Source organism: Bos grunniens, chromosome 25, assembly GCF_055505025.1.
Source record: "Bos grunniens cultivar Pamir isolate PY7600 chromosome 25, Bosgru_T2T1.0, whole genome shotgun sequence".
NCBI lineage: Eukaryota > Metazoa > Chordata > Mammalia > Artiodactyla > Bovidae > Bos > Bos grunniens.
The window spans coordinates 1,752,995-1,773,031 of NC_141189.1; the positions used below are offsets into that span (position 1 = coordinate 1,752,995).

The 20,037-nt window shown below is 55.4% G+C and overlaps 1 protein-coding gene across 15 annotated transcripts in view; it reads right to left on the minus strand.

Moving 5' to 3' along the window:
- MAD1L1 (mitotic arrest deficient 1 like 1) overlaps window positions 1–20,037 on the minus strand; it is a 286,697-nt gene that overhangs the window by 243,472 nt on the left and 23,188 nt on the right. The window contains exon 10 of one of the 15 annotated variants that reach the window (XM_086376997.1): window positions 1,023–10,591. The exons of the other annotated variants lie outside the window; for them this stretch is intronic. Coding sequence (XP_086233123.1) covers window positions 10,231–10,591 — 361 coding nt within the window. The 3' untranslated portion in view covers window positions 1,023–10,230. Of the gene's footprint in view, window positions 1–1,022; window positions 10,592–20,037 lie in introns of those variants that run through there. 15 annotated transcript variants of the gene reach the window in all.

The window sequence follows — 20,037 nt, forward strand, 5'->3', positions numbered from 1 at the left end:
CTGCCTGCCCAGCAGCCAACCTGCCTGCCTGCTGGGACGAGAGGCCTGGGCTGCTCCAGGTCACCGCACATCTACAGGCCTTCCCGACTCCCAGGACCACGCTGGTCCTGTCTCCCCAGTCACAGGGAGGTCTACAAGACCAACCACTGTACTCAGAGCCCCCGAAGCCCACGTCCCGTGGGCCCTCACCCTGAGCCACTCTCTCAGCCCCAGGCCTCATCCGATGACGGCACTCCCACACTCCTGCCAACAGCCCTCAGCCTCGGGCCTTCAATAAACGTGAGCTGAAAGAATAAAGAAGGCAGTATGGCTCTGCAGAATAGTAACTATCCAACTAAATTCTACCCGAGTTTGAACTCAGAGCACTGGATCAGAAGTTTAGTGTTACAGGTTACATAAATTACAGTCCCTCTGTAAAGTATATTAAAAAGGTCTAATGTATACCAAGGAAATATAATACCTATTTGCAAAATAACTTTTCTAAAACTTAGCATTACAAACTTATACTTTAGAATCAGATATTATACAAAATTTTTCAAAAGAGAAAATAATTATTTCGTGATGAACTAATGCATTAGAAACTAATTATAACCACTTATAATGAAATAATCGTATATCATTTCTAAATGATGTTTAGCTAGGTATAATAATAAGAATAATTTGCATTGTAAGTCTGGCAAAAATATATTAATAAAAAACTTCCCATCTGAAGTAATCAAGCCGGGTCACTGTTCCCAAAAGTTGGCTAAAGCAGGTAATCAATATCCATATCGCAAACATTTTAACCTAAGATATTACATGTACACAATCATTCTCCAAGCTGCGAACTTCTTCTTCAAATATGGGTCCACTAAACTGGAGCTTCATGTTATATTTCTGTATAAACCACAAATTATAATTCATGATTTTAGCTGTTTCTTTCAAATAGACACCTGCCATCTTCCTAAATTTTATAACTTTTCTCCTAGTTTTCTATAGTCAATTCACTTTACTCAACAGCTTCTTTTTAGAAATTTTCCTTTGAGACTTTTCAAAACATCCAACTTTGCTTTCACAAAAACACTGCTCTCTTCACATACTTTTCACCAGACTCTTACAGTATTTAATTAAACTGTGTGATTACAATAACATGTGAAACTGGCAGAGAAGCAGGCTCATCTCGGAGAGCCCAGCACCACTCAGGGGGCTGCAACCCCCGGGCATCCTGCCACGATGAACACACAGGGCTGGCTCTGGAGGTGGGAGGAGGGATGGGGTGGGGTTCTTAACCTGAGGGTGGGTCCAGAGGAGGCTGTATCTACTCTTTAAAGACATTTCTGTCTGTGGATAGTGCCCTTCAAAATGTCTTTTAAAAAAAATTAGCCTACGTCCCAAGCATCTGCTGTGCTGCAGCAATCTATCAGGACGTTTCAGAGAACGATGAGGGGTGCTGGCCAGTTTCAGGAGAGGCACTTGGGTGCACAGCTCTTCCAAGAGCTGCCACCCTACTTTCTGAAAGAATCAGACACAGCACAGATGGGAGACCAATGCAAAAAGCAGATTCCACAAACCACCAAAGCACAGAGAGGCAACAGCAAGCAGTTAATACCTCAAATTCTAACTCCATTCACTCCTAGTTATGTGACCTCTGACAATCATTAACCTCTCCAAACTTCAGGTCCCTCTTCGGGAAAATGACTGTAATAATAGTGTCCACCACACGCGGCTGTCATGAGAATACTGCATATAAAGGACTCAACGTGCAAGAGCATTACGCTATTATGAATTATAGGCATTAAAGAACACATAGCCAAAATGATATCTGTGTCCAATTAGAAAGCAAAGTGGCAGTTACTGGTTACCAGTATGAATTCACTAAGAATAAGATTTACATAAATTAACATTTCCACCTCTGATTTGGTTATTGTAGCACAGACTGATGTAGAAATTCGTGACATATTATGAGAACATTTATCTACTCCCGGCCTCATTCCAGAGCAGACATGAGGAGACTCTGAATGTCTCCAGGCACAGCTCCAAAAGCGCTGATTAACAGGGAGAGACCAGAGCGCAGAGGGCAGGGCCCTGCTCCAGAGGCACCGGGTCCTGTCCGTGCCCAGCTCTGCTCCTCCCCGGACACAAAACAGGGACGACCTACGGAGCCCTGCAGAGGCCTCCACAGGTGCCTGGGAGGCCGGTTGGACCCCTTCGGGGCTCTCGTCTCTGCTGGTGGTGAAGCCCTCCAGGACAAGGCCCAACCCCCGACCCACCCAAAACTTCCCCATCCATCCGGAACAGACAGTACCACCAGTCTCCAGGTAATACAAAATGAAGCCAGCACCTGCTCAATGACCATCAGAGTCCATAAAATCGCTCAGGGGCTGGGGAGAAGGGGCGGGGGAGGCAGGGGATGAGAGCCTGGCTGTGCGCCCCACCCCGAGGAGGGAGAGGACAGGGGCCCCTGCAGCCAGCCAGGACCTGCAGACACAGGGCTATGGCGCATGCGGCTGACACGCATGGCGAAGACGAGCCCGTAGCCAGCTCGCGGTCTGTCAGCGGCTAGCTTCTCTGTGGCCGAGAAGGTCCTAGAGCTGGCCCTCCACGACAGCACACGCAGGTCCGGTTTCACCTGGCCGTCCACTAGCAGCAATAGGCCGAACTGCTTCAGGGAAGTGAATTACACGGCTCCCCAGACACATGTAAATAAAATGAAGAAATTTCAAATTTACAGTTGCTGCCTTCGAATTCTTCCTCCCAGCTCAGGCAGGATTAAAAGGACTTCAAAGCAGCCTGGGTTCCAATTAAGCCAGTGTGACCACCCCAGGGACGCTGGAATATTCCTCTGATTAACAAGAGGCGCTCTTTGAACTGTTTGAGCTAAAAAAAAAGCGTTCAGAACCTTTCAAACAAATGCCATAATTTTCTCTCCCTGTTCCCTCACTCTCTGGGAAAGTTTATCTTTTGAATGCTTTAAACATTGAAAAAGAAAGCTGGATAATGGCCCCAAACACAACTTGAGCCACGAGCTCAGAACAGGGCCATGGGCAACAAGCTCAGGGTGCCATGGCAGGCCAGCCTGCGTCACCACAGGCACGTCCACGCCACCAAGCTGGGGGAGAGGTCGGCAGAACCGGCCAGTGGGGGCCGAGCGAGGGGCCTTCCACCAGGGCCACAGGTCCACTGTCACAGTCCGTGACGAGGGCGCCGACAGAAAGGGGACCTCGTGGAGCCCCTGGGCGCAGGGCAGAGCTGCTGCCCGTGAGGACCACCAGCACACACAGTGGGCAACACGCTGGAGCCTGCCAAAGAGGGGGACACACAGGCGCGTGGCCGGGGTGACACAGGACAGAGCCACGTGAGCCCAGAGTGTGAGGCAGCCCCTCAGGGGCGGGGGCACCCGAGGACTCGAGGCAGAAGCTGCACAAGGAGACATGCGGCTGTCCCAGCCCCGGTGCCAGACCACCTGTGGGCGCACGAGCCGAGGGGAAACCAAGCCCATCTCCCCCGGCCCCGGTGCCAGACTGCCTGTGGGCCCATGGACCGAGGGGAAACCAAGTCCGGCCCCCCAGCCCACACTGGGCCTCCAGAGATGTGCGGTCCCCGATACTGATACACCTACTGCACACACGTCAATGGTTGGGTCAAACCTATTGGGACCATCCATGTTTTATGATCAAGAATAAGCTTTGAGATTGTTATAATCAAGAAGAAGGAGAGTGGAAACCTTGAATGGGCAGAAAAAGACGACCTGGTGCCCATCCAGCTACCTATGAAGTATATCTGTCTTCTAATCTTTGAGCTATTTTACAAGTTAGTGAGTAGAAAAAAGGGGTTTCCAGGTGGCTCAGAGGTAAAGAATCCACCTGCCAATGAAGGAGATGTGGGTTCAATCCCTGGGTCGGGAAGAACCTCGGGAAGAGAAAATGGCCACCTACCCCAGTATTCTTGCCTGGAGAATCCCATGGACAGAGGAGCCTGGCGGGATACAGTCCGTGGGGCTGCAGAGAGTCGGACATGACTGAGCACACGAGCACAAGTAGAAGAAAACTAACAGATGCAAAGAGCCCTGTTCTTTGCCTGGTACAGGCTGGGGACACCGAGGCTCACTGCCCGGTGGAGGCTGACAGCTCCCCCTCGCTGGCATCTCAAACCGATTCAGGGGTCCCTCTCTGATGACAAACACGTGGTACTTTAAACCTCCTCTGGACCAGCTACTAGTCCTTCATTAATTCCTGAGTTAAATAAAATAGGTAACACATCCAGAAACCCACAAGACTACTACATTTAAAGCTACAGACTATTGCTGTGAAAATGAAAGAGGCATACACACCATGAAGTGAAAAGTCATGAAGACGTCAATCCTCTCCAAACTGACCTATAAATTCAATGCAAAAATCAATACACATCACAACAGGGCTTTTTTGGCAGATATTGATGACCTATTTATAAAACGTATATAGAAAAGCAAAAGAACCTCTAAGAGCTTAATGTTAACAAAGGAAAAACGTAGACGACCTGCAGCACCTTAAGACTTAGTACAAACACACAGCGATCGAGAAAGCACAGTACTGGCATGAAGACAGTCACGTATCAACAGAAGAAAACCTGATCCAGAAACAGCGGCCACAAATACAGCAAACTTACCTGACAGAAACAAAGCAGCTCCAAGGCAGAGGAGCCACTTTACCAAATAACCACTGAAACTCGACAGAAGCGGGGAGGGAAGCCTCGACTCCAGCCTCAGGCGCCACGTGGCACGAACCACAGGCCAGCACATAAAGAATCAAAACAAAGAGATTCTAGAAGAAAACATAAGAAAGCTCATCTCCAACCACGGAATGTGAGAAGACTCCTTAAAGCACAAAAACCGCTAACCATAAAAGACAAAAACTGATAAATGGGTTTCATCAAAGTTGAGCAGCACTGCTGAGGCTTAACGGCTACGGTTAACTTATTACCGATAATTTCCTACTGTGAAAGGTCTGGTGAGGCTCTGTGATAAGAATAATGGGACTGAAGCGGAGACCGTGTTGTTTCTGTGGCACCCAAAACAAAGACATAAAGGCAATCGAAACCCTGGACCACAGCCTCCCTGCAGGTCACCACTGTCATGAGACTGCTCACAGCCGGGGCGGAGGCTCCCCACCCTGACCCTGACTCCACAGCTCTGCCGACGTCTCCAGTAACCGTGTCCCCCAGCCCCCAAGACGTGAAGCCACGCCACCCGAGACCCCGGACGTGAAGCCACGTCATCTGAGCCCCCGGACTTGAAGCCACACCACCTGAGCCCCCGGACGTGAAGCCACGCCACCTGCACCAGGTCCTTCTTCCTCCCCAGTCCGGAGGTCTAGGGGAGAGACCATATCACTCCCACTGGAATAACCACAATTTCTTTTTAAACAGCTCAAATTTGGTGAAGTTATGATGCAACAGGAACTCCCATACGATGTGGGCAGGCAAGTAAAATCATACAGCCATGCTGGAAGGCACCTGGTGTACTAATGTGCTCTCGGGAACTGACCCAAGAGAAGTAACAGCACAGTATGCACAGACCTGGCCATAGTGTCACAGCAGCTTCACGCACAGCAGCCAGCAGCTGCAAACAATCTGAATGTCCACAGAGGGATGGACACATGAACTGCGAGACGGTCACACAATGGACCACTTCCAACACTGAAACAGAATCTCAGATGTCAGATGTCAGACGGCGGCGGGGCGGGGGGGTGGGGGGGGGGACGGGGTGAAGGAGGGCGTGCCAGAGGGGCTCGCTCCAAGCCTTACTCGAGGGACCAGGCCCCCAGCCTCTGCTGGCTCAGCCTCATCTCAGCCCCGGGAGCCCCAGGCGGAACAAGACAGCAATTAAGCAATACACACACTCGCCGTTCCATGTGTTTACAACTGAAGAACAGAAAAAAACAATCTACAGGAGCCGAGAACAGTGGCTGTCCCTGGGGTAGGCATCGACGGGAAGAGACAGAGGAAAATTTCTGAGCCTATGGAAACTTCATAAACTTCACTGAGGTGCTGACTGACAGGTGACACAATTTCAAAACTTAAGGTCAATCCTTTCACTGTATTATTATCCTCAATTAAACATTTTTAAAGGAATTGAAAAAAAATTTCCTTTTTTTAAGGCCTCACTGAATGCCACTGTCAAGGGACGTGAACGAGATGTAGCAATACACAGGTATTCTCTGAAGTAATCAGCTTTTAGATTTCTGGGAAGCAGAGACCACCTTTAATCCTAGGAAGCTGGTGGGACTGGGAGGGACTCCTGTCCTAACCTGGATAAAGGCAAGAATGTGTCCGCCCACCATTGGCAGGGATCTCCGCTACCACGAGGCTTCTACTCTCTCAGCGAGCCCACGGCCAGGGGGCAGCACTTGGGAGAGCCAGGTCCCAGGTGGAAAGAGGAGCCAAGAGCCTGGAAGACCAGGGCAGCAAGGATGAGTCGGAGAAGGCAGCACTGTCGTCTAAAATCGTCTATCCTGGGCTTCCCTCTTAGCTCAGTGGTAGAGAGTCCCGCCAGCCGATGCAGGAGATGTGGGCTCAATTCCTCATCTAGGAAGATCCCACATGCCACAGAGCCACCGGGTCTGTGCAGCACAACTGCTGAGCCCGTGCTCTGGAGCCCGTGAGCAGTGCCTTCTGAGCCCACGTGCTCCAACTACTGACGTCCAAGATCCCTAGAGCCCAGGCTCTGTAACAAGAGAAGCCCCACAGTGAGAGGCCTGTGCTCTGCACCCAGAGGGCGTGCCCCGCTCACCACAGCTAGAGAAAAGCCCACGCAGCAACAAACAGCCAGCACAGATAAAAACAAAGGCTAGTTTTCTAATAATTTTTAAAAAATAAACAAAATAGTCTATACTGAATAGCACCATGATTTAAGATCCACTTTTTAGGGGGGAAAAATATTTTATGTGAAAACAGTGACTGACAAATAGCAATCACTCCAACGCGGGCGTCTGGTAGCATCTTCTCAGAATGAGCTGATTAAGTTTCTCACTTCAAAGAAAACAGCTAGAATCCACGCGGTCCCTTTCAGACCCCAACCACACTTTCGCAGAGACAGAAAAATCCACCGTAAAATTCATATACAATCTCAAGGATCCAGAATAGCCAAAACAATCTTGAAAATTAAAAAAAAAAAAAAAAGATCAAGTCGGAGACTCATATTTGCTGATTTCAAAACTTATCACAAAGCCACAGTGATGGAAACAGAGTGGTCCTGCCTGGCATGAAGCAGTGGACAGAGCAGAAAACCCAGAAACAAACCCAGCACACACAGTCAAACTACTGTTAAATGAGGGAAAGGGTGGTTTTCAACAAATGCCAGGAAAACTGAGATGAAATCTGGACCCTTACCTAAGACCACATACAAAAATAAACTCAAAACAGACCAAGGAGCTAAAACCACAGAGCTCGTAGAAGACAACACGGGGAAACCTTCCCGACGCTCGATTAGGCAGTGGTTTCTTGGCTATGACACCAAGAACACAGACGACAAATGAACAGACAGACGAGCTGGGCTTCGATCAATATTAAAAATTCTGTGCAAAGAACACTGTCGAGGGAGTGAAAAGGCAACCCACAGAGAACATCACACCTGGTAAGGGCCGAGTTAATACCCAGAATATATCAAGAATCCTCACAAAGCAACATCAAGAAAACAACGCAATTAAAAAACTAGCTTAGGATGTGAATAGACATTTCTCCAAAGACAGACAGACACACGGCCAAGAAGCCCGTGAGAAGACACTGACCATCGTTAGGAAATGGAGACCAGAACCACAGTGGGGAACAACTTCACGTCCGTGGAAATGTCTATTATCAAAACATAACACGAAAAAGAAGAAACCGCTGGCAAGAAATTGGAGCCCCTGTGTGCTGCTGAAGAATGTAAAATGGTGCAGGGAGGGAGGAGGGAAAGGAGGGAGCTCACCCTGAAAACAACAGTTAACAGGACAGTCTATACCTATTAAAGGAACTACGTTTGTAGTAAAACCCTTGCTACAAAGAGAAGTACAGGTCCAGAGATGGCTCCACTGGCAAATCCCATCAAACACCCAGGAAATAATGCCTGTTATATATGAACGCTTCTAAGAAAACAGGAAATCCTTACCAACTCATCTCATGAAGCCAAAATGACCCTGATGCCAAAACCAGATAAAGATATTACAAGAAAACTATAAAGCAATACTCCTCAAGAACAGAAAAGCAAAAAAACTTAATGAAATACTAGCACATCAAAAGAATAATATACCACGATCAAGGAGGGGGATTTTATCCCTGGAATGCAAGGTTGGTTAAGTACTGCAAAAAGTCAATTGATATACTAACTACATTAACAGAACACTGAATAAAAACCTCATCACCATCCCAACAGATGCATAAAAAGCATCTGATAATATTCAAAACTCATTCATAATTTTAAAACAAGAACTCTCAACAAAGAATAAAATAAAACATCCTTACCCTGAGCAGCAGCATCCCAAGAACCTAAAACCAACATCACATTGATGAGCAAGAACCGAAGGCTTTCCCTCAAAGATCGGCCGCCAGGCACGGCTCCAGCCTCATCACTTTTATTTAAAACTGCACTGGAGCAGTCCGCGAGTGCAGTGGGGCAGGAAAGAAGACATGCAAGATGACTGAGTGAGTGAATGCGATGGAGCAGAAGGAAAGGGAAGCCCTGTGCCGCCAGCCACCCCTCGAGAGGCGGAGTGTGGGGGTCCAGGCCTCGGCCAGGGCCTCTGCAGTGGCTGTCAAGGTCCGATAACCCTCCCTGGGGAAACAGCCCAGAGACTGAATCAGGGGCCACAGTAAGACTCTCCCAAGCTTCGGAGTGCACACATTAAACACTTTCATTCAGAATTTTAGGTTAAAACGTTTGTAAAATTGCTTTCTATAAACACATGAATTTTTCTATGCCATCACAACTAAAATTGCTCTTTTTAACCATTAGTAAATCCCTTTCTACCTCGGTCCTCCAAATAAACCTGCGGTGGAAGGCAGCTTCTGACGTGGCTCCCCAGGCCCGCACCTCCTAGAATTCTCCCTCTGCAGCCCTCTCCCCCAGCGTGGGCTGGACTGGCGGACTTGCCTATGGGGAATGAACGTGGCGTAGGTGGGGCAGCTCCTCTGTGGCCAGAGCGCGAAGCACAGCTGCCTGTTCCACCCCGATCAGGCCAGGCCAGCAGCCACACCGTCCTGCTGAAGGACGCTCTGTGGAGGGCCTCAGGCCAACAGCCACCAGGCCCTGAGTCCTGCCCACGTGCAAGCGAGTGAGGAAGCGGAGCCCTGCACTGGAGCCCTGAGGTACGTGTGGCCTCTTGAGAGATCCAGAGTCCCACCCAGATTCATGACCCACAGAGACCCGAGACGCCAAGGTCTAGGGGCAGAGTCTGCGCACGGCAACAGGTCACTAACGCATCTCCATCACCTCCCATCTCCTCCAAGACCCCAGGAGGTGGGCAGAATCAGCTCCATCCTGCAGATGAGGAGCTCAGCAAAGGAAGCAGCTTCCCCAGAGACAGCCTGTAATCTGTCTCCTCCACACAGACTGCCACCCTCTCCATGACAACCTGAAGCAGTTTCTAAGAGGTCAAGTTGAGAACAGAGCAGCGAATGTGATCCTGGTGTTTATCAGGCTCCCCCACAGCCCCAGACAGAAACCCTTTAATCCCCAGCCCATCACCAAGACCGAGTGCACAGCCCCAAACCTCTGCTCCTAATGGATCCATTCATAAAGCGCCTACAAGACAAGCTCCCACTAGGAACCAGAGCGAAAAATGAAACAAATGTTCTTTAAAAAGCCTGGACCTTCCCCTACCCCTCCCTGTCCTGTCCAGCCTGGGCCTCCTGCTCAACTCGGAATCAGTGAGACACGTGCCCTCCGACCCCCGGGGCTTGACTGTAATTCAGACACAGAGACAAGACTGAAGACTGCTCCCAGAGGCCCCAGCGTGCGGGGGAGCCTGCGGACAGGAGGGCCCAGGACACACACGGGCCAGAGAGGCGAGCGTGGCGAGGAAGGGGGCTGCGGGAGGCTGGCAGACGGGGTGGCTGAGACGCAGGCCACCTGTGCTCCCTAACCAAGCGGCACACGCGTCATCTTCAAATGCGGCTCCCTGGGCCCAGGTGGTGCTTTTAAAGATCCACGTTCTCAGTTTCTCTTAAAGACCTGGACACACACCCTTGCAGGGTGGTCGTCAGCTGGGGTGCAGCAGCACTGACCCAGCAGCAGCTCAGTCAGCCTGGCTCACGCCCTCTGCCCTGGCACAGGACCGCTCGCGCAATCACCTTCCCGGTACCCACAAAGCACGGACCACTGACGGAAGCAGAACAGAGGCAAGGGCAGGACCACGGGGAAGCGCGAGTGACGGTCTCTCTCGTGGACGGAGCACCTGAGATCAGGACGGCTGGGGGTCTGCCAGCCACGCAGTCGCTACAAAGTCCACAGAGGCGGTGTGGCTCCAGACGTGGCACAGGAAATGGTGCCCCCGGAAGGCGGTGTCTCTCCAAGGATGAGGAGCGGCCCTCTGGAGACCCCGTGCCCACTTCCAGGTGGCCACAGAGAGCAAGTTTATTCTCACTTTTATTAATAACAGCCCTGTAACACAGAGTTAGGATGAAGGCAGCTTATTAATTATAAATCCATATTTGGGGCTGAAAGGGGGACCCCCACTGAGACTACAATCATTATCCCCTCCTCCCACACTCCTCCTCCAAGATAAGAGCTTTGAATTCAGGAGCTGCAGAAAGGCTATCAACTATGAAACTGGTAGATTAGCGAAGGGCGGAATGAAAACGAGACTGAGTGCACAGTCATTGGGAACTGATTCTTCAAGGAATAAAGCTGAAAACAAATCCCTCCTGAGAACTGGGGAAAGAAAGGTAGCTTTTCCCCCCACCTGCCTCCGCTCCGACACTAACGTCATGCCCCAAGGAAACGACAGAAAGGATGTCATTAATAAATTTATTTCAACTTTCTTTTCAATGGTGCTGAGAAGTATATGCAAATCCATCCATAATTAGGTTTAAAAATTCCATTTCATGGAATAATCAGACTTCAAAAAACTCAATTTTAGTTTTAATCAGATTTTAACAAGGATATTAAGTCCATTTCGTTTAGAAAAAGGAAAACTGTGAATTTAACACAAAATGTATTCAAGCTTAGCCCTGGGAGATAATTAAATAAAATTAATTTGGCAAGGGTTGTCAGTAAATGGAAGTACTTGGAGCCGTGTTCATGCTCTTGATGGAAACAAAAGCAACTCCTTCCTGTCCGGACAGACAGAGGGAGCGGCGGCCTGCTCCACGGTCAGGGTCCGGGCCCAGGAGGCCTAGGAAGGCGGGGACGTGAGAGCCCTGGACGCCACTGCAGGCCCTGAGTCTGTCCCTTCCCTCCCGAAGCTGGACCCCAGGTCCGACCCAGCACGCTCACCCGCCCAGCCACCGAGGAGCGAGACAAGGGACGCCCAGTCCAAGTCTGACAGGAGGGCTTCCCCACCCCAGGCCAGGCGAGGCCAAGCCCCCTCAGCCCCCAAAACAAGGCAACACTGAGCTCAGTGCCAGAGCAGGGATGGCGCTTAGCGGTCTCGGTGACCTCTTCAGTTGGGCATCTGCCCCAGCCAACTGCTCAACAAGAGTCTGCTGGGAACTCGGCTACCAGGAGGAGGGAAGACAGAAAGGAGGCCCTGGGAGTGAACTGCTCCAGAGCTCCGACTGGAGGAGCCCCGTCCTGCAGGCATCTCCCACCCTGAGCGGGAGCTCGGGCCCAGCGCCAGGGGCCGGCAGGGCAGGTGCTGCCCCCGTGACGCAGGCGCCTGAACCTGCACCAGGCCCACTTCCAGTAGCCGCCCCAAACAAGGTCACGTCCGTGGCCAGACTCTCCCAAACCAGAAAAGAGGAAAGAAAGTTATCCCATGCCCCTGCATGAGCAGAAAGCCACGTGGAAAACAAGCTGCAGAGAAAGCAGGAGCAGGGCTCTGGGCCGGTTCTTTAAACCAAATGGCTCGGACTGGACCTTACGGCAGGGCTCAAGCACACTGTCCCCACTCCAGTCCTCTTGCCTAGAAAACCCCATGGACGGAGGAGCCTGGTGGGCTGTAGTCCACGGGGTCACTAGAGTCGGACAGGACTGAGTGACTTCACTTTCACTTTTCACTTTCATGCATCAGAGAAGGCAATAGCACCCCACTCCAGTACTCTTGCCTGGAAAATCCCATGGACGGAGGAGCCTGGTAGGCTGCAGTCCATGGAGTCGCTGGGAGTCGGACACGACTGAGCGACTTCACTTTCACTTTTCACTTTCATGCATTGGAGAAGGAAATGGCAAGCCACTCCAGTGCTCTTGCCTGGAGAATCCCAGGGACGGGGAAGCCTGGTGGGCTGCCGTCTGTGGGGTCACACAGGGTCAGATGACTGAAGCGATTCAGCAGTAGCAGCAGCAGCAGCACACTGTGGCCTTCAGGTCAGACCCCACCGCCATCTCTTTTAAACAAGAAAGCTCTCCTAGAACGTGGCCCACCCACTCACTCACAGCACGTGGCAGCTTCCTGCCGGATAACCGACAGCTCTGTTTTGTCCTGGACCACCCTAGTTCAAGCATGAAGAATCCCACATCCCAGGCCAAATGGGAGGGCTGGCCACCCTACCCTGTGTCACAGAGACAGAGCTAAACACACCACAGAGACTTCATGGACCACAAAGCCTTACATGGTTACTACCTGGCCCTTTACAGAGAAAAAAAAATTGCCAGCACTGCTATAAATCCACCATCACAGGTACTGACTGTACAACTGTGAAAACTCTAGTCGACTACCCGGATAAGACAAGACAAACTACATCCTCTGTTACCAAGTCTGCATTTGAAGGCTCACGCTTTGATAACTTGGTAGTGACCCCTAGGGGACATCCTGGGCGCTGCAACCAAGCTCTAGTAAACACTAAAAACGCCCCAGCTGAGGGGAACGCCAGCAGCCGCTTCCAGTGACCCTCTTCCCAACTAAGTCCAGCAGGAAAAGCCTAATCCTCCCACGGGCAGACCTGGAGAGACTGTGGCTCTCGTTCCAGACGGCGAGAGTGAAGCCAGTGCTGCGAGAGCGAGTCGCGTGGACCCTTGGTTTCCCGGTGGACGAGCTCTATTCACACTGTGGTGGGGTCTACTGAGTGAGCATCACATGTAAACCCACAGTGTACCTGCCTCCATGAAAACACAATGTTGTTGGATAAATGGCACCAAAAGGCTCGCTTGACACAGCGTTTCCACAAACCTTCAATTTGTAAAAATGCAATATCTGCAACGCACGATACAATGAGGTACGCCTGTGCAAGGGGAAGAAAACGTGCTCTCACGACAGCAGCCTACTCCAAACCCAACACGTAGCTTGCCCAGCCCAAACGAGCGTGATGTAGGAGGCGCCTAGTACACAGAACAGCAAGCGAAAGTGGGAGACAGAACGCTGTCTGAATGTCGTCCACACAGACCCACAAACTGTCAAGAAGCAAACCATAGCACTCTGAAGAGATCACATGAGGGAGAAGCCTTCCGGCCTTGCTGTGGGAGGGCTGTCTGGTTCCACGAAACTGAAGAGTCGTTTGCGCGTAATGAAAATGGCCGCCCCTCTACCTCAGCCACCTTCGTGAGCAAGACAGGCCTGTGCTGCGGCCTCAGAACTTAACTGTTCCCCTCCCAAGTGACCACCGTCTTCCTTCACCCCGCACCCCAGAGGGGTCAGCCTGAACAAAGGCAGAAGTCAGTCACCGCCACCCCCACCGCAGCTCTCAGGCTGGCGGGACCTCCGAGCCCAAGTGCACTGGGAGCCGCCAGGTCTGAAAGGGCTGCTATCAGCCATGGGCTCCCTGCCCACTGTGGGCCGAGCGCTGCCTGGGCCAAATGGGTGGGCAGTTCCCCAGCAGAAGTCTGAGCGCCAGCAGCAGGCGGAGAGGCTCACAAAGGCACAGGCTCCAGCTGCAGGCACCATGTGGCCAGCCAGATGGGCCGAGGTCACGCAGAGCAGAGCACCCCCACCAGACCAGGCCCAGCCAAGCGGCCCCACAAAGGCGCCACAGACACTGCACGACCCTGGCCAGCGAGCCCTCCTGTCGTCCGGCCCCTCCTCTGCCGAGCGGAGGGGTCGGCAGCCGCCTCGTCCACGGCGCCGGGCGCCGGGCGAGCAGGACCCGCGTGCACGGGAGTGAACAGCCCCCAGCAGCTCTCCTCGGATGAGCTGCTGCCAGCACGGGTGAGGCCCCGCTCTAAAGACCCCTTCAGAGCAGAGACTACCCTCAAACAGACAAGCTTCGGGGCCTCCAGTCAGCCTCCAACTTCCAGACCAGAGAAAGCGTCTGACCTCCTACCCACCAGTATCGTTCAAGTGCAGCAAAGCTACAGCTGAGGCTCGTCTCCAACTCGGCTGAACGCTCCCTGAAAATGCTGCTGTCTCTGCGTCCTCTACACAGACCCAGCTTCAGCTCGCCGGGTCCACAGGCTCCCCTCCAGTGTCGCCGGTACAAGCCTCTGTCTGTCCCGTGAGCACAAAGCTACAGAGTGTGACTCAGATCCGCGACGTCCAGCAAACAGCAGGTGCACAACTTACAGAGTGTGAGGAAGGAACACGTGTGTGCCTCTCCCCAAAGTCACCGCTCTCTCAACAGATGATGGACGGGCCAGGAGGACGGGCATGGACCCAAAGGGAAACCAGAAGGACGGATGCAGAGAAACTGGCCTTGACCAGGAGACACCTTCATGACTTCCAAGACCTCCCGGCAGGAGAGCCACCCCTCAACTGTCCACCACAAGACTAACACAATCCTCTGCTTAGGGGCAGAGGTCCCAGCAAACCCTACGGGACAGCCTCACCCAGTGGGAGCGCCCCCGCCCTCCTGGTGCTGCGGGGCTCGGGAGCCTGCAATGCCTCAGACAGCGGCCGAGATCTCTGCTAGGCGGGGCCCAGCCAAGGACCCAGGCCTCTCGTGACAGCAGGGAGGAGAGAGACCCACCTGTCAACGACAGGAGGAAGCCCAAACTCCACGGCGTGACCCAAACCCCTTCAGGATGCGATCCCTGCCACCCCACGCACCCACCCTAGAACTGCCTGGGACGAGCGACTCCTGAGCGCCCCCAGTCTCCGGCTGGTACGCAGCTGCAAGCACAACTTCCCGGAGCAGGCCGGGGGCGTCCCCGTATCAGCTCTAATAGACCTGAGGCTGCTCACAAGCCCGCTCCTGCAGCAACAGCCCCGGGTGGAGGAGGAAGAAGGGAGGCTGGGCAGGCCTTGCTCAGACTGAGCCCACCCGCTGCTTCTCGGGAGCCGTGGCTCGGGCCCCTCCCCTCCCCACAGGAAGCCTCAGGTTCTCAACCAAACGAAGCACCTCAGGCAGCAGCTGCCAGCGGCGCCCTGAGGTGGAGCAGGAGGCACTGGCCCCCAGACGCTGCCGCCCCGTCAGGGCCTGAGCGCCCAGGGCTCTGCTTGCCCCTCGGGTCAGCTGGACACCTGCCCCAGGTTGCTGAGGACAAAGCGGGTGGAGCGGGGGTGCTGTTTCGGGGTTTCCTTCGTTCAGCTCCAGCTCCTCGGAGCCTTGCAGGAAAGGGGAGTTTTCAGAGACCCCCATGGCACCCACCCTGCGCTCCCCTCAGCCCAGCCTGGTCCCGAAGGCTGCACGCAGGACCCGCGTGGGCTCAGAGCTCTCACGTGTGTGCAGGGGGCTCCACTCACTGACGGGCAGAGGGGACCGGACCACACTCTCCCTGCACCCCTGGGGAGGCCACAGGTAGGTCAGGGACATGGGGATGGGTCAAGCTCTGCCCCTCAAGCCGCAGGGGCTGGGAGGAAGGGCAGGGTGAAGGAAAGAAGCTGACGGCAGCTTCCAACAAGCTTTATCGGAGAAACCTCCAAACTCGTCCAGGGCCCACCTGGCAGTGGCGACCCCCCAGCCCCCAGGTCCTGCTGTTCGGGTTCGTTCGGCCCTCTGCCCCAGCCCCGTTTCCGCTCACCCCTCCGCAGCGCACGTTTCCCCTCAGAACTCGATCTGAATGCCCCCGACAGGACGCCGGCCCACCAGGGACACACGCCGTCCCACGTCCCTAGCAGGCCCCACCAGCCCCTCCCAAACAACCCTCTAGGCCAGCTTCAGCCAAGCGCAGCCTGGGTGTTCTCATTTTCTGTGGGGTGTTTTCCAGGCTTAAGATCAGTTCTTGTGTCCGGAACAACCCTAGACCGCCAGCAGCCTGCTTCCTCCACTGGAGTCCCTCCCACACGCGCCTTGGATGAAGCCTCGTGAGAGGACCGTCTGAAAGCCGGCCCTGCCCGACTCAGCTCAGCCCAGCGCCCTGGCCCAGGCCCCTCTCTCCCCAATGGCCTCCGTGCGGTGGGCGCACTGGCCTGCGCTGCACTCAGGACACACAGAGGCCCCAACACCCACAGTCACGGCCGCCGTGAGGCGGGGGTCAGCACGCAGCAGCTAGGGTGCCCGTGAGGACCCCTGCAGCCTCAGCGTCAGCGTGAGCCACACACCGAGTCATGGAGACCTCCCAGGCACTGCCAGGGGCTCCAGGCCAGCCAAGCAGCCACCTGGAGCTGGTGACGGGACCCAGGCGTCACTCGGACGCATCCCACCCTCCCTCCTGCCGATCGCAGCCTCTACTGACAGGTCCGCACACAGGAACACCGCTGCGTGCTCATGAAGCCGACCTGAGTTCTCTGTTGGGCTGGAGAGGGAAGACACCCCGCAGGAGGGTGGCATGCGCTCCACGCAGCTCCCCACAGGCTCCAGCGGGGACGGGGTGGTGTCTCCCAAGTCTCTCTGGCATCTTCCGCTCCCGAGTCAGGGTGAAGACAGAACAGGAAGGAAGCCTGCCAGGCACATCTGTGCCCTCTCTCCCCAAGCCCCGGGGGCACTGGGCTCTGTGCCAAGGCAGTGCGGCCCTGCCGCCCCCTCCTCAGAACCACCCCTCACCAGCTGAGCGCGCCACCGTCTGACGGCCAAGCCCGCCCTCCAGCCAAGCCCCATCGCTGCCTGAGTGACAGCCTGCTCTCAGACCCCAAGGCCAAGGCCGGGAGCTGGCCACCCTGCACCCCAAACACTCGGCATCCCCAAGAGCACGATATGGAAACACCTTCCAAAGGCCTGCCACAGCGCTGAGGTCTGAAGCGCGTGGTCGTCAGTGGGGCAAACGCTCACGGAGAGTCTGGAGTGCTGGACACAAACCGTGGGCCACAGCCCCCAGCCCCAGGCCAGGAATGGTACCCGAGACACACACCCTGCCACCTGCGCTCGGCGGCCACCTCCTGCCAAACCCTAGAGCAGGAGCCCAGGCACAGTCCCGGGGCGAGAGCCCAGCTCCCCTGAGGACACTGCCAGTCTGCAGACGCCAGCCCTCGGTGGCCCCACAAGCTGGGGTGAGGAGCCAGGTCTCCCTCGCAGCCCCCCAAGCCGAGGGGCTGCCCAGCGTCCTGCCTGGGTCTGCTTCACTGCTGACCATCTCAGGGGCCAAGAGGGGAAGGAAGGCACAGCCGCTCCTTCTCAGATGCCCGCTCACAGCACCGTGAAGAGCAAGCCTCCACGTGCCCGCTCCAGGCGTGGCCATCACAGCACAGCCAGCAGCACCCAGGGGGCTGCCCACTGCCCCCCGTGCCGGCGCACCCCCCAGCTCCCTGGGACGGAGGGATGAGGACAGATGGGCAGCCCAAGGGCCAGCCCGGGCCAGGAAGGGGCCGACACAGGGTGTCCCTGACAGGCCCAGGGACACCAAGCACCTTAGGGCAGAGGTCCCCCACTGAAGGGGACAGAGAGCTCTGGAGGCCTCTGGAGACACAGCCTCCACAGCAGCAACCCCCACGAGACACAGGGCAGAAGGAGCCAGGACCAGAGCCCTGCCCGGGGCCAAGGGTCCCCAGGGAGGGCCGCCCACTCAGGACAACCACCACCCACCACCCCGGGCACACCCAAGACAGGCCAGGGAAGGACCTTGTGGTCCCGCCACCAGGAGACTCAGGGCAGCGACTCCACCTCCAGAGGGTGCTCCCCGCCTCCAGCCCCGACTCCCCAGCAGCACCCGCGCTGGGTCCACTGCCACCCACACCGGGGACACTTCCTGTCGCTTCGCCTCCCTTCTCATCCTCAGGACACGCCTATCTGCCAAGGGACACGTGCCCTCAGACAGCTCACCCAAGGCGGCACCAGAGCCTGCGTGCTGCTGAGGCTGGCCCCCCTCAGGGGGGCCCAGGCGGCGTGTCAGAGCTCCGGGTGCGCAGCCTCAGCTCAACCGAGAGCAGAGCTCCTGACGGCAGGGGGCTCGGGAGCCTGCAGGACAGCAGAGGAGGAAGCAGCGCTGGAGGAAAGCCAGAGCACAGGTCCATCAACAGCCACCCAGCAGCCCTGGGCTCAGCGCCCTCTTGTTTAAACGATCATTTCACTTCCCTTCTACGGTCGTGAACCGGTTCTCTGCATGCAACTCAGGGGCAAGGGCCCTGCCTCAAAGCCTGCCTGCTCCAGAGGCCCAAGAGCCGCCAACTGGATCCCCCACCATTGACACAGGTAAGGTCACTCCTCAAGCCCATCCCTGGCCTCCAGCCGGTCTTGGAGAATCCGAGCCAGGTCCCGAGGCGGCCAGCCACCCATGGGAAGAGGGCACAGGGCTCCAGGCGGAGAAGGCTGGGGCACTGACTGATCCTGGACTCAGGGAACTGAGGCGGACCTGCATGGGAGGAGAGATCTAGCTTCTGACACAAACTGCAGCGGCTGTGGGAAAGGTCGACGGGGCACGCGGCTGCCTGCAGCTGACCCCCAGGAGGCCCTGGACGACTGCACAGGCCTCTCCTCACAGCCTCAGAGTTGACAGCCAAGGGTCTCAGGGGAAAGCCCAGGTGCACACGCCGACTGAAACTCCTCTCCTGTCCCAGATGCTCCCCGGCCCCGCCCCGCCCCGCCCCGAGACACTGGCCTTGCGAAGGCCGCGGTGGCTTTCTAAGGGGGCAGGCCCTCGGGGATGCCCCACAGGGAGTGTGCAGCCCCCGGGCCCTCCTCACGTTCTGTCCTCTCAGGACACCCCCACTCTGCCCAGGGACCCTGGCACCCACCAGGGAGAGGCCTGGGTCCTCCCACAGCCCCTGGAGGCCCAAGGGCGTGACTGGCTCTCAGCAAGCCTCTGCCAGGTCCGAGCCCCTGGGACAGCACAGCTGCCTCCGCATCCCCCCAGAGCAAGCCCCTGGGAATCCAGCACAGCCTGACCTGGTCTAAACCCTTTCACTGCCTGGCTTTAGACTGTCGCCTCACGTGAATTTAAAAGGAGGCACAAAAGTAGAAGAGCCGTATCTACACAGATGGGAGAAAAGCCCCCAGAGTGCTTCAAGAGCCAAGTGAGAAGCAGAGAAGCACAGGTCCGCTGCTTGCCCAAGCACAGGCTGCTGCTCGGCCGGGGGGAGCACACACGGGGATGCCCCCCCAGGAAGATGCTTCTGGAGCACGCTCCTCCACCATGTTCCCTGCAGCGCTGCAAAGCCCAGAGCTGGGGAGACAGGGCCGTGCCCAGCTGGGTCTCCATCAGAGCTTCCTGGCCAGCCCAGACCCCACGGGCACAAAGCAGTTTCTTTTCCCGCTGGGGCTGAGCGAACCTGTCAGGGTCTGTTCACACCTGCTGCACAAGTCCAGAGGCAGAGGCTGGGCCTCGACGCTGCCAACTCACAGGAGAAGGCCTCAGCAGGGAGCGGGAGGCCCCCAAGGGCTGCAGCTGAGACAGCGAGCGCGGTCAGGACGCCCCCTGCTACACTTGTCCTCTGGTGCCCACCGGGCACACTGCGCATAGCGCCAGGACTCTGCCTGGCAGCCAAGCGCCAAAGGGCGCCCCACCCAAGTCACAGCGAGCCACAGAACTGCCAAACAAGGCTGTCGCGATGCCATCACTCATCACCAAACGTTCATGAAACGCACCTCGGGCCTGGGCACGGAGGCTGTAAAGGCAGAGGCTCCTGGGTCACAAGTCTGAAGCCTGAGGACGACCAGAACAGAAGACACAACTTCCAAGGCTGAGAGAGGCTGAGAACTCGGCACCCA